The sequence below is a fragment of the Amphiura filiformis genome, chromosome 1 (assembly GCF_039555335.1).
Source record: "Amphiura filiformis chromosome 1, Afil_fr2py, whole genome shotgun sequence".
Classification (NCBI taxonomy): Eukaryota; Metazoa; Echinodermata; class Ophiuroidea; order Amphilepidida; family Amphiuridae; genus Amphiura; species Amphiura filiformis.
In genome coordinates, this window is record NC_092628.1 from 75,590,131 (window position 1) to 75,609,116 (window position 18,986).

Consider the following 18,986-nt stretch of genomic DNA (forward strand, 5'->3'; position numbering starts at 1 on the left):
ATGGGATTCAAATGTTGATGGTCAATATTGATAAAGAGATTTTGATCTGGTTAGGTTCAAGGTACATGGTAATGCTCATCTCTTAAGAAATTTGACGGTATGATATCTATAAGAAGGTCACTATGCATATTTTTATAGCCCAGTAATTCATTGATGTTGATATGTACAATTGAGGAGGAGACAAGATTCTGTGCAACAAAACAAGCCTGTCAATAAATAGTGTGTACAAGTACCACATTAACCTTTTTATTTTCAACTATAACCGGCAAGGCAAAGTGGCTTAACCTTTCAAACATCATTTTTGTCCGTTTTTTAAGTAATAAAAAGATCAATGTGGGTGTTAGTGAAAATTGTGCTAAGAAACTGACGTTTCAATAAGTTGAGAAGTTCAAATTGACCAAAATGTTGGCTATTCGTATTGTAACTTGTCTCAAAAAGTACAGTCGTGACCATTTAATGATTATGCATTGGATGAAGAATCACTTGAGACAACATTGAACATTTGCTTGGTTTGTGATTCTGATCTGTCAAGACATGTAAACATGGGAAGAGCATTTGCCTAATGTCAAATACATGTAGGCTATGCTGAACATTTGTGTGTAACCTTTTCAAAATGGAGATACAAAATGTTACATGGCACAGGGGTGTTTTATTACACAGCGCATTATTTGTTAACAGTTTGCGAAATACAGGGCATAGACTTCACTCGAGGGCATGTCTTTTTAAGAGGGCTGCATTCAGTTAGTGGCTGAGTATTATAGTTTGTTAAAAAAAATGATGCTTGGGTCATATTGGCTAGGTTACCATGATTTTATCAAAGAAGGGGAACTTGTAGTAGCCTCCAATAAGGGTAGCAAAAACAATAATTACTCTAAAATTGTAGGATTGATAAAATTGTCATCCAGGAATCGATGTCCACATTTGCTACCTACTGAAGATGGCTAATAACCCTAACACGTAAAAATCTTACAAAATCTTACAAGGAAAACCACTGCACATGCATGCATTCCATGTCATGCCACAATCACCCTAAGTCATTGATGGGCACCAAGTCGCTGGCCGGGCAAGCGACTCCCCCGTGGCATGAGGTTGGTGATCGTGTGCGTGGCACCCGAGGGGTCCCAGGGTCAATTCCCGGGGGTGCCAAGTGAAATCTTTCTTCATCTTCTCTCCTTTTTTGTTCCTTCTCTGCGCAGGTTTTATGAAAAACAAAAGTGCTTGGTGGTTTTGTTTTTTACTACAAGCCTTAAACTGAGGTGATAGTACCCTCGCTTAACCACTCTCTTCTTAGACTTGCATTTTAACCCTGATATAAATACCTTTTTTTCCCCCAAATATACCCATAAATCAAACAAGGGTTTTGTTTTCTATCTTGCATACAAAATAATACAATCAAACATAGGGGTATATCATGCAGTAGTTCACTTACGCAACATTGTCATTTACATTATGTGTGCTTTGAATTATAAAATGTCCGTTTGAAACAGAGGTGAGCCATTTAACATATGTGGCAGTATGGATTCATATTGATCTTGGTTGTTGCCAGCAGCTGATTTATATAGCTGTTTTACATTAAGGTGGTACTACACCCTTGATAAATTTGTGACTATTTTTGCAATTTTCTCAAAATATAATAACGCACTGGTAACAAACGTTATGTATATTATAGGGGCAAGGAATCCAGTTACTACACTGGAATTTCAGTGACTCAAGACAAGTTGTATCTTATTTATGATAAGAAAAGAGGTACCGCTAAAATGTACCTCATTTCTTAAAATATATAATGAACCACTTGTCTTGAATCACTGAAATTTCAGTGAAGTAATTGGATTCATTGCCCCTATAATATATATATGTGTGTGTGTAGTTATTTTTTGAGAAGAATTTGATTCATTGCCCCTATAATATACATAACTTTTTTTTTACCAGAGTGTAGTATTTTTTGCCAGAAATATGCGAAATAAGTCACAAAATTTATCAGGGGGTGTAGTACCACCTTAAATCTGTAGCCATTTTTGTTGGTACTTATGATCAAATGTATGTATAATGAGTTACATTTGCTATCTTCAGTAGATAGCCGAAATTCTTGTACATACCTCTGTCTTGTATTAGCTTCTCTTGATATATACTTATATGGAATTATATGCTTGACATTATGAAATTGGAATACAACCTCATATCTGTAATATTACTTGTGACATTGGTTGAATACTTTTGATTTTAGAACTCTATAATTTAAGCTGATGATAAAGCTTTTCATAACATAAAGAAATTTCATAATTGACTCTCTAGATGCGAAAGAAGATTATTGGAAATATAAACATCTTTTACCAACCACTGCATTTGTGTGCTAAAAAGCATCATATCATCAAGATTAATTTTTCATTATCAACATGACCTTGTAACATCGGCGCCGTCATGAACTACCAGTGCTCAGTTAGCCGCAAGCTAAAGAGTCAATATGCTACAGTTCCTTGTGTCACAGTATTTGCTTGCATCAATTTTCACTGGCATGAAACTCAAATTTTGATATGGTTTTAAAGTTTTTCATCAATAACATTTTATATGTGAAGTGCTCAGTTGCTAGAACTAGCTCAATATTAGCGTGCTGCAGTATTTTTTACTGTTTCAGAGAAAAGAGGAAATAATTGTAAATCGTATGAGGGTTTTAAATTGTTTCATTTCAAATTGATCAATATTCACTCGGGATTAATTTTCACCTTGGTGGACTTAACAACATGAAAATAACCTCTTATTTAACAAAATTTTAATATTTGTCACTAGTAATATATACCCGTATAGCAGTCAATAATTTTTACCTGGGTCATTTTTTCACTATGAGTCTGCGAGAAGAAAGAATGTCCTTGAATTTTAACCAGGTTTAAAAATTGTCGTTTTAAATCAAATTGGTTGAAAGGGGGCTTCTTCCTGTATGCACTATACAGTGCATTGAATTACAGTTTATGTATAGATCATATGTATGTGTGTGTTGTAATTGGTATATGTATATATGCAAAGTGGTTGTGATGCGTACCTACACATGAATCACGCACCTCAGAGATATATACAGGAAACTAAGTAACGTAGGAACGATATACTGATGGAATGAAAGACGTGAGGAACATGGGTATGTTTTATTTGCATTTTGTTCTTGAGGATAGTATTTATAAGGATCATAAAGGTTGGTGGATGTGAGTTACTACTAGTTGTGCATTAATTTCTAGATGATCATGGAAGCATTCATTTCATAGAATGCAAAGAACATTCATAGGGGAAGGTACTTTGCACTTTGAAATGGGTGTTTTAATGTATCTTTCAGATTCTAATATTAATCGATTGTTTTATTATTTGAGATGTAAGAGTATCATTGTGTAGGGTGTATTTGTGAATGAATATGCATCACACATATTGTTAGAGAGTGTGTGTATGTCTGTCTGTTAGTGTTATATTTTAATTTACTGTATGTATTAAATGCATCATTTTAAGAGTGTGTATACATATGTTGCACTGTGTGGAGTGAGATGGAAGCTGCGATGTTTATGAACATAAATAACAGTAATGAATAAAAGGCACATTTATGTCCTGTTTGATATTGATTTAATTTTTTATTAATGCTTTATTGTAATTAATTAAAGATCAGTGAATAATGTAATATTGATTCAATTCATTTGCCGAGTTCAAACAATTCACCAAATTTCACATAATTATTGTACAATTACCAATATTCCTGGTCACACACAAAAGCTGTCTTCAGTAGATAGCAAGATTTCACAACTGATGGTTTTCATATTGGTCAGGTCATAATGTGTTAAAATCTTTTTAATATCTTGGTAAAGTGAATGTAGTATGTAGGAAATGTTGTTGGTAACAAACAAGTAGCATTTGAAAGATTGGATATACAGTGGTAGACATTACTTCAGGAATTAGATATGTGTGTATGTATTACAATGAACTTTGAATCCATATGCTTGATTGTATGGATATATTTAATTACCAAATTGTGTTTTAAGGTCAGCAGTCCTTACAGTATCTCTGAAATTAAATTTTAGCTTATTATTTTATGCTGGAAAGTGGGCTTGCATATAGGTCATTTCATTAAATACAAGCTAGCTTACATAGCGGGCTAAGAATAAATTAATTCTTATTTATATTTGTAAATGCATATGGATTTTGCTATCTCCTGAAGATGGCTTTTTATGTGTTGCTAGAAGTATATAAATTCATAATGAGGGTGACAATATAACATGTGAATGTTACTCTCTACCAAAGATAGTGTTGCTATCTACTGAAGATAGCAACCAAAGATAGTGTTGCTATCTACTGAAGATAGCAACCAAAGATAGTGTTGCTATCTACTGAAGATAGCAACCAAAGATAGTATTGCTATCTACAGAAGATAGCAACTAAAGATAGTGTTGCTATCTACTGAAGATAGCACTGCTGTCTGCTGAATATAGCACTGCTATTTACTGATGATAGCACACCTAGGAATAAGAGAAAATAAAAGTTGTAAATAAAGTTAATATAGTGAGTTTACTATCAAATGTGATTGCTTAATTTATGTTTGATTTAAAGGTCAGAAGGTATGCACTGGTGTTAAAATTAATTTCAAGGCAGAGTTTACACTGCGAATTGGACTTGTATATCGGTTGTTATGTTGCAATTACTGTTCTGTGTGGGTATGCATCATATATGACAGTTAAGTGTTGACTCAGCCTGACGTGGTTTTATTTAGTGGTCTACGACCGACCAGTACAACAATGTTGTCATCCTTGTTTATTATGATGATTGCTAGTGGTTTGTGTGTGGTGAAGATATTGCGTGCATTGCATTTGTTCCATGGGTCTGTCTGGATGCACTTGTAATGGTTGTAAATCAATGGTGAATGGATATATTTTGAGAGGAAAAGGTAATTTATTTTCAAATGTTCTTGGTTTTTGTTGGAAGTGTAATGTGTGTGTTTATTTGCTGCTGTATTTTCAGTTTGACACCTGTTTATTGTTGGGATTATCAGATATTTATGTGCAGCATAAGATGTATTACATATTTTGATATGTGGTTCTGTGTACGTGTAATGTGGAAGCTTGTGGATTAGCAGGTTGTGTATCAATGTTGAATGGAAATTTGTTTCAAATTAATACATAAATTCTGGTTTTCTATATTTTTTTAAAATGTGTTTGTTCCAGTTTGACACCTGTTTATTGTTGGGATTATCAGACATTTATGTGGATAAGATATATTACATATTGTGATATGCTGTTCTGTGTACATGTAATGTGGAAGCTTGTGGATCGGCAGGTTGTGTATCATTGGTGAATGGAAATTTGTTTCAAATTAATACACAAATTCTTGTTTTCTATTTCTTTTTTAAATTTGTATTTTTTCTATCGTACTCATAAGCTTTGAGACAAACTAAGTTGATTTTACATTAGGGCAAATGTGAAAATCAATTTGTCCAAATATACCAATTAAACTGATATTCATTGCATTATTAGTATGTAAACTAAACTGTGTTTATTTTTAATTCTATTCACACTGGAGTATTTCTTTAAAAGGGCATTTCGTGATTCACAGCCTCATCCCCCACTTTTCTCAAAAAAAGTTGAGATTATTATACCACTGAATATCTCTGGCTACATAATGTTTAGGGTACCAAATATTTCTTGCAGATTAATTTGTTTAGCAAAAATATCGCCAAATTTGAATTTCGTTCTGTTATACCAGAATGAAATGTAACAACAGTGGCCTATGCAGCAGTGTAATACACTAGACTACTCCGTAGTCCACTTGCCCATTGTCATGATTGTGCATACTCAGGATATTGCATTTAAGCTTAAAACTCCGATTTAATTAATGTGTGCACAATTGATAGATTTTCACAACTGATCATCTTTTCAGTCACCGTACTCCCTCTGTATGTTAGCTTCCCAAGTGGACTACTGACTTTGGATTGCGGTTAACATTTTTAACATGGGACTCTATGGAGAGTTTGGCCAATTTCTGGCCTAACTAAAATTGGTCATGATGTAATGCATCTTTAAATGAATCTGGCTTGTGATTGGTCGCCCAGATCTCGTTATTGTTTAAATCCTCCGACACGCACCATTACCATTAACTATACATGGTACACATCTATCTTTGGAATGCGGCGCTTTTGTGCTAGCGCGAAAGTTAGTGGATGAACGTACGCATCTAGCGCGTATTGTACCACCATGCTTAGTCTTGTGGTTAGATTTGATTGATAAACAAGTATGATTGACAGTGTGTTTTAGAGAATGAAGTCCCTGGGTAAAGTTCTGCTTAAAAGTGAAAGTCCATAGTCGATTTTTAACTCGTAATAAACTGCCAGATTCTAAAATTAGAATTGTTCAGTATTGAAGTGCCATTATAGTTATGCCATTATGATATGTTGATTTCAATAATATAAGCCTCACGTATACTTTACTTTTACTGTCACAAATATAATTATAGCAACTTTTTCATAACCATTTTATACTAGTATTTTGATGTAATAAATATCAGTATAATTTCGAGTTCAACTGAATGCGTTCATCATGATTAATAACATATTTTTATTTATCAAAAATCGACTATGGCATAGTCTATGTAATACACATAATCATGCATAACTCGCAAACACAAAATCAGAATCAACTGAAATTTTGGGAATAAGTTTTTTTCATGGATATCTACTGAAAAATGTCATAAAAAGAGGATGATAGGATCACAAAATCCTCCTTTAAGTATAATTTGATATCTTAACTTCAATATAGCACTATCAAGCAAGAATAAAGCCTTCAAAGAATATTCTTATGCATTACACAGACTATGATATATTGACAATTCCATGTCAATATGGACTTACAGTTCCTGTGACACGAATATTAAAATTCTGATGTTGCTAAAAATACATCAGATTGAATGTGTTTTTTTTATATCAAAACTCTCTTTTATCAATAAACAACCCATTCTGCTTGATAACATAACCATTTTGATTGCATGTAGAGGCTGGGATAATAACTCAAAATTACCTTGCTGTGTGACAAGTTCAAGGCCAATCTTCTGAAAAAAAATCATCTTACTCATAGCAAACATCATTTCCTATAGCATTTTTTATGTAGTGGTGATAATGTGGTACTTTGAAAAGAAGGACAAATTTAATCATGAGATAAGAGCTATTCAATGTATTTCCTTTCTTTCAAAATTTACTACAAGGGTATTTAATCATTGAGTCTTCAGGTATAGCTGTTACACATATAAGATGCTTTATTTATTGTATGTACCTCTCCTTTATCTGAATTACTAATTAAGTGAATGATGCAAATAACCATCTGTTCTTCCATGAGGCCCAGGAATCAAGCCAACAAAGTTGATAACCGAATATGAATATTTAGAAACTGGGGAAATATAGCCAAATCATGTATTTTTCATTAGAATTTGATTTACAACTTTTATCCAAAATTTTAATTTAACATGACCATTGAACCATGCTAAACTAACATTTTGAAAGATTAAAAGTCGTAATTTCAATGTTAAGATGTTCGGTGATTTCTTTTAATTTACTTGTGTATGTTTACTGGGAGAGTGTACACGATGCGTAGAAAGAATGAAGTTGGGTTAAATTCCAGGCTGACAGAGCAACATAAATTATATTGTTGAATTGGTTACATATAGAAGCCAATTTCAAATATTTTGTGCATTATGTGCATTTGTATGATTGCATGTAAAAGTCTGTAACCCCGGGTCTGTAACATCATTGTTTTTGTTCTTATTTTCTCTGCGCAGGTCTGCGGCTGTAATAAAGGTGCCTACTACGCCCTCAAAGAAAGAGTAGAAGAAAGCAAACAACGCATCACCCTGATGGAGAGTGAATTCTACAAAGTACTCTCTACACAGAGAATGAACTTGATGAGTGCAGAGAAGAACTTAGGCTACTCAAGCAACAATACAATGCGTAAGATTTACCCAAAACCTATTAATTTATTTTATTTAATCATTGGCAAAATAGAGCAACAACAAAAAGGAAAATGAACTGCTGATCTGCCAGGGAACTCGAAGCACAAAAGAGCACTGTCACCAAAAAAATGTATGTGTTTAATTAATTAATTCATTCATCTTTAATTCATTCAATAATAAAATACAACAGCACAACAGCAAACACAAACATTGAATGAGGAGGTACTCAGAAGGTCGGATGGCCTGTATTAAGCGTGACTTCTCTCTATTCCGAAGGTTCTCTAGTCCGAAGGGTCGCTAGTCCGAAACCAAATTCAGTTCGCTAATCCGAAGGTTCTTTAGTCCGAATAAGGGTTAGGGAATGGTAAATTATGCATTCGGATTAGCGAACCTTCAGACTGAGGAGTCTTTGGACTAGGGAACCTTCGTACTAGGGAGTTGTCACCGTATTAAGTATAAAGAATAGGGAAATCATTTTAAAGGATTAGAGGTCAAGATTAAGATCTTGATATGAAGATTAAGCAAGGAATAGAGTAAGATAAAAGGCAATATCCTGTTGTAGGCCATAATTATGGCAACCACCGATAATCACGCAACCCGAAAACTGTGAATTCTAGTCTCATACATTGTTTTTCCAATGAACTAGGTTGTGAAATCATCATTTATATGTATATAATTTCACCTGTATTTTATTTGTTGAAAACTCTCTATTGACTTATCATACTAAACCACTCAAGGACATGCCTAAAGTGGTTTTCATAATTATCATTGACGCAGATTCGAAGTGATGCATAAAACTGTATTCAGCCATGTATAAACATATAATGTTGACTGTTTTAAGTAGCATAGTCTAGCCTAATTGACGATATTGAATAATATTTCTGAATCAATTAATGTCGCAGCAGTTTTGTCTTGAAATCCATCGTAACTTAGGATGCATCGTAAAATCTGTTTCACTAAAATGATTTTCGATCAGTTCTAAGTAAGTAACAGGGATTTACTTCAGGGACCCTTCATAATGTTAGGACTAGTAAAAGGGCATTGGTAACTTGCAAACAATTACTTGACCTATGAAGGGTTAAAGTTTAGTGAAATACACCCCAGGCACATAACCAGCATCAGTGTTCCAAGGGGGCAAAAGTCTGTTATTGAGAATTTGGTCCTAAATTGGAGGGGAAAGAGTATCCAAAAGGGCTGATTTAACAAAAATTGCAATTTTTCCCATCCCGATTTTACCTACAAATATTTTTTCTGAGGAAGATCCACTGTTCATTCCCATATCATCTTCATTTCTGAAGATACTGATTCTTTGATAAATTGGCACTGCACACATAATTAGCCACCCCATGGATAATACATACACGATATGAATTAGGATTTACATTTGTCAGATTAGTAAAACAAGTTATTAGTCACTTAGATTGAATTTGTGATATTGACAAAAGAAATGCATAAAATTGTTTTGTATTGTTGTTGTTTTCACCAATATGAAAATTTATAGTCTTATCTGGGGTAAAGTATGTTTGGCTTATATAAGGCTGAAAAAAATAAGACTCATAACACTGTGTATTGATATAGAATGGCATGCACATAGTTGGGCACAATGCTTGCGTAATGCGTGACTGGCGCATGCTTATGTGAATTTACACGAGTGTGAGTTAAGACTTTATTGACGCACACAGAAACAAAAGCCCAATACTTTCTGTTCCGCCTTATATAAGCCAAACAAACTTTAGTGTGGTCCAATTTAAGTGAGATTTTTAACATGTTGTAGCATACAACAAACTGAGCAAGAATCAAATATCAAATTAAAAATTAATCTTGCTTGACAAACTTACTCATTATGCATGATTGCATCACATACCATTACATATATAGAACATCTACTTATTATTCTGTACATAGCAGACATCAATACAGAAACCGCTCAACATAACCCATCAGCAATCTGATGAAGAAATTTGGGCAAATCTGCGATAATTTACGTAATTGGGAGGTTTCAGTTCACATCACCTGGCATTGCAGATGCCCAAGGGAAGATTTAATGGCATGATATAATGCACTACACTATCCATTGTGGACAAAAAACAGTTCTTAAATCTTACTCAGATGAAAGCTGTTTTGCTAAGAACCGCTGGACCAATACTGAGCATGTTAGTACTCATTTTAATGGATTTTTCATGCATCTATGCTCATAAAAATGCAATATTTTGACATTTTGTTTACATATTTGGAAAATTTGGATGTATCAGCTGCTTTCAGTATCAGCTTGAAAATGGTTACTAGAACAACTGAAGGTGTAGCAAACATGCACTGTAGCAGCAAAATGACTAACAAAACAATACAGAGGGGGATAGTTGCCTCAATTAGCACGATTTGGGAATATCCTTTAATCCGCAGTGTGTGCCTAATTGTTAATAGCCTCATTAGCCTCACTGGTGTCGAAGATTGCACTTTTTTTAACCCCCTAAGCACTACCTGCCGATCTAACATTGCCTTTGATAGGTCAATTACGTGATATCTTCACTTTAATCACCAATCAGAATGGAGCTTTGCAAATAATTCAGTCCCAATTTTGTTGCATGGTGAAATTATTCTAACAATGTTGCTGATTGGTCCAATTGATAATGAAAACTTCTTTTTGGCCAATCGGCAGGTAGTTCACATGGGGTTATGTTCTTTTAGTGAGTGTATTTGCTCGGAGACTATATCTTACTATGACTGTGAGATTGGTGATGATGAAGTAGGGATAGTCTGTACCATGTGGAGATGTAGATGGAGCAAGAGTTTTAGAAAATGACTCAAATAAAAATGTAGGTCAAATTTATGTTGCACTCCATAGCAATAAAATGTTATTTGAAAACAAACAACACCTCAGGGATAGCCCCTCATCAGTTTGAAATTGTGTGTGCTCCATCACATTCTGTGCTGATGGAACATGTTATATTACATAACAAGGTATCATGTTTTCTTATTGTCAAACTTGGTGGAAACTCATTACAAAGTTATTGGTCCTGATATGAAGTAGAACCCTATTTTCCTTGTAAAAAAGAACACAAGATTTCGGTATGTGAATTCTACCTTCTGGTAGTTTTTCAAACACTTTCTTGAGAGCAATTAGGCTCTTTTTATTTTGGATACTACATGCATGTTGCATTTTGTTGATCTGATAAAAGCTTTTCTTTAATTTCCTTCACCTTATTCTAGTCTTACACAAAGTTACGGTTGGTTTGAGTAGACTAGATGTTAGGTCTTGACACTGATGTTTTATAGAAAATGCCAGCCAAAACATTTTAATATGAGAACTAATTTCATACCTTTCGAGGGAAGAGGACATTGTGATTGCAGTGTGTTACATTTATCTTTACCAATAGTGAACTGATATTGTGCTGAAATAATTTTAGTGCTAAATTTACATCTTAAAAACATAATTCCAGGAAAACAAATGTAGCTCAAAATAACTGTCAAATTCATAGACAGTCTTTAATAATCATCAACAAAAAGCAGCTGCGGTCCTCATTGTGTCTCTACCATCATCATTTTCTGGTCTGGTGGTTTCATAGAGATTTACATTGGTGATATGAGCAAGCGTAATTATTGAGTAAGGTGGTGGAACTGATTTTGTTGGAAGAAAACGAGTGCAACCGCTTGTGTTTTCTAAAATGCATGTTGATGCTGAAATTCTGCCATCTTATGCACCAGTAGGCTAATTAGGAATGATTTTCAGCAAAATTGTTGCTTTTGAAATTAATCCAATATGAAGACACAAAAAAAGAAATCAAAATTGATTTTGGTTGACTGAAACCTATTTGGCAATGATCACATCACATCTGCATAGTAATCTGGTTGTCCTACTTCTCACATCATTGGTTAATTGAATTTAGTTGCATCGCCAGCGATCTGGAAGACTTCCCCATCAATTAGACGCTACCTGACTATGTACATCAACAAGTGTTTACCCAAACATAGGGTTGCTTGCATGTACAGCATGGCTTGGCCTACTTCTGTAATGATGCAGTAATAGAATAACATTTCTTAGATACTTGCCCGACTAAAGGGAGTGATTAATGAAATGAAGGTATGCAACGTCTAAGCGCCAATTACAGTTGATGGCACATGTTATCATGGAAGTGAGGACATAAATTGTTAAAGGGGTATAGGAACACTACCAGCGGTGCAGCCAGGATTTTTCCGGGGGAGCAAGGGGGAAACTTAGGCAATAGAAACAAATTAGTTTGATTTTTCGATCGACCATCAATGTTTGGTCCATCCTTATTATTTATGAAATCAATTAATTGACTATTGTTGATTGTGATAACACATGAATCTTAGTATGTATTGATATTGAACAATATAAATTTGGTATTAATTCTCATCAATTAGTTGTTCATTAATAACAAGCTTACAAGCATCGAAGCAGCATCGTCGGTCGATCCAAAGATCAAACAAATTAGGTTCTGGTGCCTTACAGGAGGCAAGGAAGCAACATTTAACAAACATCTAGCAACGCTGCTGAAAACCAAGTCTCTCACCCCTACATTGAATTAGCTGCAAAATTGTTTTATAGGGATCCATTTCACAAAACTTTACTAAGCTTCGTAAGTCTCGAAATCATTCGTAACTTACAGCAAAGTTCAATTTCACTAAATATTTCACTAAAATAGAGATTTACTTCAGAGACCTTTCGTAAAGTTACGTCTAGTGTGGGTATTTGTAACTTTACAAATGGTTAAAGTTGAGTTAAGAAGGGTTAAAAGTTTAGTGAAATGGACCCAGGTCTTAGAACTTGATGAAATTCTTGTCACCTTGTGGGATTATAGGCTTTTATGACGGGAATTCATAACAATTAGTGGGTTTTTTAGCGGGTTCGCCGTCGGACAAGTTTAGAACTGTCAAGCTTTCGCCAGGAGTAGCTCTGACTTCTTCAGGACAAAGTACCTAAGAATGAGACATGTAGACCGCCCCTTGTCTACTGATGACTCTGAAAAGAGTCGTTCACTGAAGACTGCCCCTTGCTAATATAAAGGTTTTGGTGGCCCTGAAAAGAGCCGTTTGCTGAAGACTGCCCCTTGTCTACAGAAACAAGCAGATCTCGCCTATCTGCTAATATAAAGGTTTTGGTGGCTCTGAAAAGAGCCGTTTGCTGAAGACTGCCCCTTGTCTACAGAGACAAGCAGATCTCGCCTATCTGCTGAATTTGTAAGTTTTGGTGGCTCTGAAAAGAGCCGTTTGCTGAAGACTGCCCCTTGTCTACAGAAACAAGCAGATCTCGCCTATCTTCTTGTCACCTGTTGACAACAAATTTGTATGAGCAAAGCAGTCAAATTCAGAAACCATACTTAATACACTCGTACAAGTACACTGACACCCCAGTGTTATAATAGGCCAAAGGAATTAAAATGACCTTCTTGATGAAAATGTACCAGAAGCTACCAGATGTCATTATCAACTTGACCTATATATACTCATTAAAATTATCAGTGGTGTAGCAGATAGGCAATTATTTTTGTACAGAATATCTGTGTCCCTTTAACCAGCCAATTTGAGTTGCACTTATTACCTGACCTACATTTGCCTGAATGGATGGTGCTATATTAGAATGCCATTTCTTAGATACATGGAATGTCAGGACTGATTAATAAGCCAAGTACACTGTATCATAGATGCCACCTTTTAGGTTCAGCCTGAATTCAGGTTTTTTTTGTGAGTCCAAATTCCTGTGTTTTTATTTATTTTCAGCATGTTTTGGTGGTTTTTGGCCTGCATTCACATACTTTTTCAGGTTTTTCTCACCAGTTAAGGTTTTTTTTTAAATGAAACTGGGTGGCATCTCCACTGTATGAAAACTTGTGACGATGAAGATGTATGGAATAATGTTTCATGGGCCTGGAAAAGACTGTGACTCCAAGAAGCTCATCTCCAGGACTGTTTGGCATTTGGAGAGAAATTTGGCTTCTTTATACATAATTTTGGGATATGTTGCTAATTTGATGTGCCGTTTGGCATATCTTCCTGGAAATGAGCATATTTAGCAGAGCTGAGTTCAAATTTTAAGAAGGGGATTTCTTTCTTGAACTAAAATACAGACCATCATCTGACAATGCAAGATTAATTTGTTATCTGTACCAGTTACAAGATAAGGGAGGAACACATAATACCAGAAAAATTTGAACACTTCATTTGTGTAAAAATGACAGGAAGTGAAAATGCTTTTGGAATATTTAAGATTTGAATGAGGGGAAATATTTGAGTTAGTCAGCACTTTGGTGGAATATGAAACTTTGGTATTTTGGTACATACTTTCTCAAAACAGACCCTCCATCAAATACCACATGCCACAGTACCTCTGCAATTTGTGTTAATTTTTTCCACTTGTTTGTTATTTTATTTTACAGATTGGAGAAGAGTCACCAGGAGCTCCATGAAGTCAACACAGACTTGGAGGAAAGAATACTTGATATTGTATGTATATATGAATAAATAGTGAGAAATAAAGGTAGAGATCGCTATAGTCAACATACTCATGCATGCTATGTATGTAACCGCCTTGCATCTGTAATGCACACATAAACAAGTCAGAATGTTGTGTGCCCATGTTTTTGAAAGATATTATTATTTTGAACTCGAGTAGTACGTATCCATGGAACGGTCAGCCCTTCAATGGATGAGACAGTGCTTCAATGACTTATGGCTATCTCTACTTTTATTAATCTCTTTATATAAAGCCATTGGATGATATGCAATTTCTACATTCCCAAAGCATTATTTTGCAGTGATTTTTTTTCTTCAGATTGTAACAACATTCTCTAATGCCAATTAGCGAGAGAAAAATAATTCACTCTTCATAATATTTAAAAGGTTGCTAGGGGATACTCAAATGATTGCATGCGTTTCCTATACTTTTCATCATCCCTCAGAAACCTTGCGCACGTAGTGTCCTCGCTGAAACACCTGGTAAGACTACAGTAATTCATCATCCGACTCAGTATGGACATTCTTATTTGTACACTAATATGCAGACACTTACGAGTGATGTAAAAGCATTATTGAAATGGCTACTAATTAATCATACTGTTCAGAAATAGAACAATGCAAGATAATAATACTGGGTAGTGTGTACCACCATATTACATGAGCAACCTGTGGTTTGCTTGGAGTTGTTGATCTAATTCATCTTCTACGCTGAAATCTTTGGCTGATGTGCGTTGTGAACTAGTTTCTTGCCCGCAACACATACACTATCTTGTCAAAATTGATATATATTGCCCCCGTTCCCCTGAAAACAACTCTCTGAACTAGAGCAAATAATGTGATGCTTTGTATAAAGCATGACCAATGCTTCAATGTCATTTCTTTCATATTTGTCTATATGATTGTATGATTTCATGGCTTATGTTTGCCTTATATTATTTTACTAGTTCAGAATTTTTGATAACAGCTTGTAGCTCTTGCCTTTTATTTCAACAGTATACTTTATGTTCATTGATATTAAGTTGTCTCCATGGACTGAAAATTGAAATTTTTGTTTTTTGGTAGGTTTTTGGTTCATGAGTGTGCTAAAATAACAGTTTGGTTCCTGAGTGTGCTAAAATAACAATTTTATGATCTTATATACTTTCTGCTCTTTCTCATTTTAAAGAAACTAGTTAGTTTTATATTATTTGAAATGAAAATCAATTGAATTTAGTGTTGATATTATTAGAAATTGATAAATAGTGTATCATTTATCTAAACATAGAATTTACTTATGTAGAAAATTGAGAGTATTTCGCCATAAATAGCCAAATAAATTAATTCAAGCAAGACCACCATGGATACATATTATTTATGTAGACAAAGTTATTAGGGTACATTAGAACTATGTCAATTGGTTTAATATCAGACTACTACTAGGTCAGTTATCATGAAGAGAAAGTAGGAAATTCACAATTTATGTTATCAAAAATAGATAAAATTATGGCAAAGATAAAGATCTATAAAATTGTATTGTATAAAAAACAGACATCTTCAGCAGACAGCCGTTTGAGCATATTTGAACATTTTGTTTGAAATTTAATAGGAGGATACAAGTCAGTTTCCTGCAGGGTGTGAAAAATCATTTTTTGTGATCAATTTCACTGCATATCATCTTCTTTAATTTGAGAAATTCAGAGTAATATATATTTTCATGCACAAAAATATTTTCAACATATTTTTTTCATAATTTGTTAACAACCAAGATGAAATCAATAGCACTTAGAGAAAACCAATTTATATGTTTTTAAGTTGTAATTTTCATATCTTACTTATTTTGCAACTGATGGACCATAAATATTTGGAATTTGAAATGTGTTTTACCATAAATCCTGACACAAATAAAATAATAAGGCTTCTCACATCTTGGTTCCCGTACACCTTCAGGAAACAAATGTGTCGAGGATGGTTTATCACAATTTGCTATGAGCAATAGTAAATGTGCAATACATTTTCAATACATTGAGGTAAACTAAAGTTAAGAATTCTCCGCGTTATGGAAATTCCATGAAAATCACGGAATTGGAGGTAAAGCGGAAAATGCATTTCTGAGAAAAAATAAGCAAAATGACCTAGAAAAAGAAAAAAATATACAATTGAAAAGAAATAAATAAAATACTAAATGAAATGGGTCTTCAAAATTCATCAAAATAAAGTAAAATCCGTCATAGATTTACGCATACAACGCCTGTCCTACCTCCCATTGCAGCCATGATACCCGATCAGTTTATTCTTGGTAAGATTCTTGTGAAATTTTATTATGTCAGAAATGTGCTAAAATTACAAAGCGGAGAAAAGCAGAATTTAGCATTTGTAAAGCAGAAAATTCTTGGCTTTACATTGAGGTCTCTATACTCCTCAATACAAGGTAATCAAGTTTGAAAGAAATGTTTAGCCATCATTGGAACTCACTAGCATGCCATGATTTCTCTCCTCTGTAAATGAATCTACCTAGTCTTAGAAGTTAATCAGAGTGTGTATAAATTAAAATAACCTCATCATTGATTAAAGAGTTTAACTTCAACACTACACTATTTTTCGCTCACCTGGAACGTTTTCACTAGTGAGACTAGCGTCTTCAGCAGATGGTGAGGCTGTGCTGATATCTTGTCTACAATCGGGATATCCTTCACTGATGACATCATATGATTGCCCCCCCCCCCCCCGGGCATCCGTAGGATGTCCCAAATTGGGTCTATTTCGAGTCCTTTGTCACGATTCAGTCTTGGGTTTCTGAGTTCTTATGTGTATAGCTTCCAGGACTCTGCGGGAATATTCTTTTTGTTCCCGTTCAGTGAAGGTTATCCCGATCGTAGACAAGATACCATCACAGCATCACCATCTGCTGAAGAGGCTAGTCGAACTAGTGAAAACGTTCCAGGTGAGCGAAAAATCTACCTCTACGTATGAATATCCACTCGTATAAACCTCATCATTGATTTAATCTGCTACTTTACTTATGATATCAGCAAGTTACCCCTTTCTATACTGAGAGTTAAAGTGTACAAATACATAAAGTAATTTATGATGTAATATTATCATGTCAACATATTAAATCGGCATACAAAATGCATTCAAATAAACACAAACATGCCCACTGTGGGATCAGGTGTTCTTGAGATTGGGATTTTGGCGTTTGAAATGATTTTTGCAATTCAGTTGTTGTGGATGGTTGAACTCATGGCATTTTTGTTTGGAAAGCAGTAATGGACATTATTAGCCCAAGTTGACACAGTAGAAATGTAATTAGTCCCAGGGCAATCAAATTATATTTGAACAGAAGGAGTGGTAATTAGACAGAAAACCTCATCCAGTAGACTCCTCCAGCTAGGAGTTTAAATATGTAAAAGTCAAGTGTTTCCACTTCCATTTAAACAAAAAATGTATGCTAAGTTAAAGACAAAATGTGTGATTTTGTGGTAGATTTTATAAGGAGGAAGTCATATCTGGTAACTGTATAAAAGAGTTGTTCGCAATTAAACAACAGGAGATAGCAATGCTGTCTGTTGGAGATAGCTGTACTGTCTACTGAAGATAGCAATGCTGTCTACTGAAGATAGCAATGCTGTCTACTGAAGATAGCAATGCTGTCTACTGAAGATAGCAATGCTGTCTACGGAAGATAGAAATGCTGTCTACTGAAGATAGCAATGCTGTCTACTGAAGATAGTAATGCTGTCTACTGAAGATAGTAATGCTGTTTACTGTAGATAGCAATACTGTCTAGTGTCTACTGAAGATAGCAATACTGTCTACTGAAGATAGCAATGCTGTCTACTGAAGATAGCAATGCTGTCTACTGAAGATAGCAATGCTGTCTACTGAAGATAGCAATGCTGTCTACTGAAGATAGCAATGCTGTCTACTGAAGATAGCAATGATGTCTGCTGAAGATAGCAATGGTGTGTATTAAAGATACACACTCCTAATAATGGAAGCCACATTCCCAACACAACCTTAGAATGTGCGTAATCAAATGCAAAAAAAATTGACCTTAGAGTTAGCTATATGAAAAGTACCAAATAATATGAGAGCTCAATTTCATTGACCTGCTATGAGAATATTAATAGCATAAAAAGAGCCGGCATTACAATTGAACATGAGGACAAGTGACAGGTCTTGCCATTCTAACCTGAGATCAAATCAGCCTGTGAATATGGTGACCAAATGTGAAGTGTGTGCATCGTGTCACGGCATGTAAAATGAAAGCTTAGCAGAGGTTAGCAAGTTCCATTTGATATACAATAGAAACAAATTTCTCAAAAAATTGTGCAAAGTATCCTTTCTTGTTCACGTCAGAACAGCCTGCTATGTTAATAAGGGTTCCATTATATTTCACCTGAATTAGCATTTGTGTAAGTGAAAAAATATGTTTCTTGATACATGTGGTGGTGATGGCTTAACCCTTTATCTAGAGGTGGGTGTCGTTTATCCAGGACTAAACATGGAAGGATTTATATTCAAAATAGGAATATACTTAATTCCTGATCCTTAATTCTACTTGTAGTACCCCAATT

General features: G+C 34.6%; 1 protein-coding gene across 1 annotated transcript in view; it reads left to right on the top strand.

Moving 5' to 3' along the window:
- The window catches only part of LOC140153427 (uncharacterized), a 250,788-nt gene that overhangs the window by 203,124 nt on the left and 28,678 nt on the right, over positions 1–18,986 (top strand). The window contains 3 exon segments of the mRNA XM_072176184.1: positions 7,786–7,873; positions 7,876–7,954; positions 14,352–14,418. Coding sequence (XP_072032285.1) covers positions 7,786–7,873; positions 7,876–7,954; positions 14,352–14,418 — 234 coding nt within the window.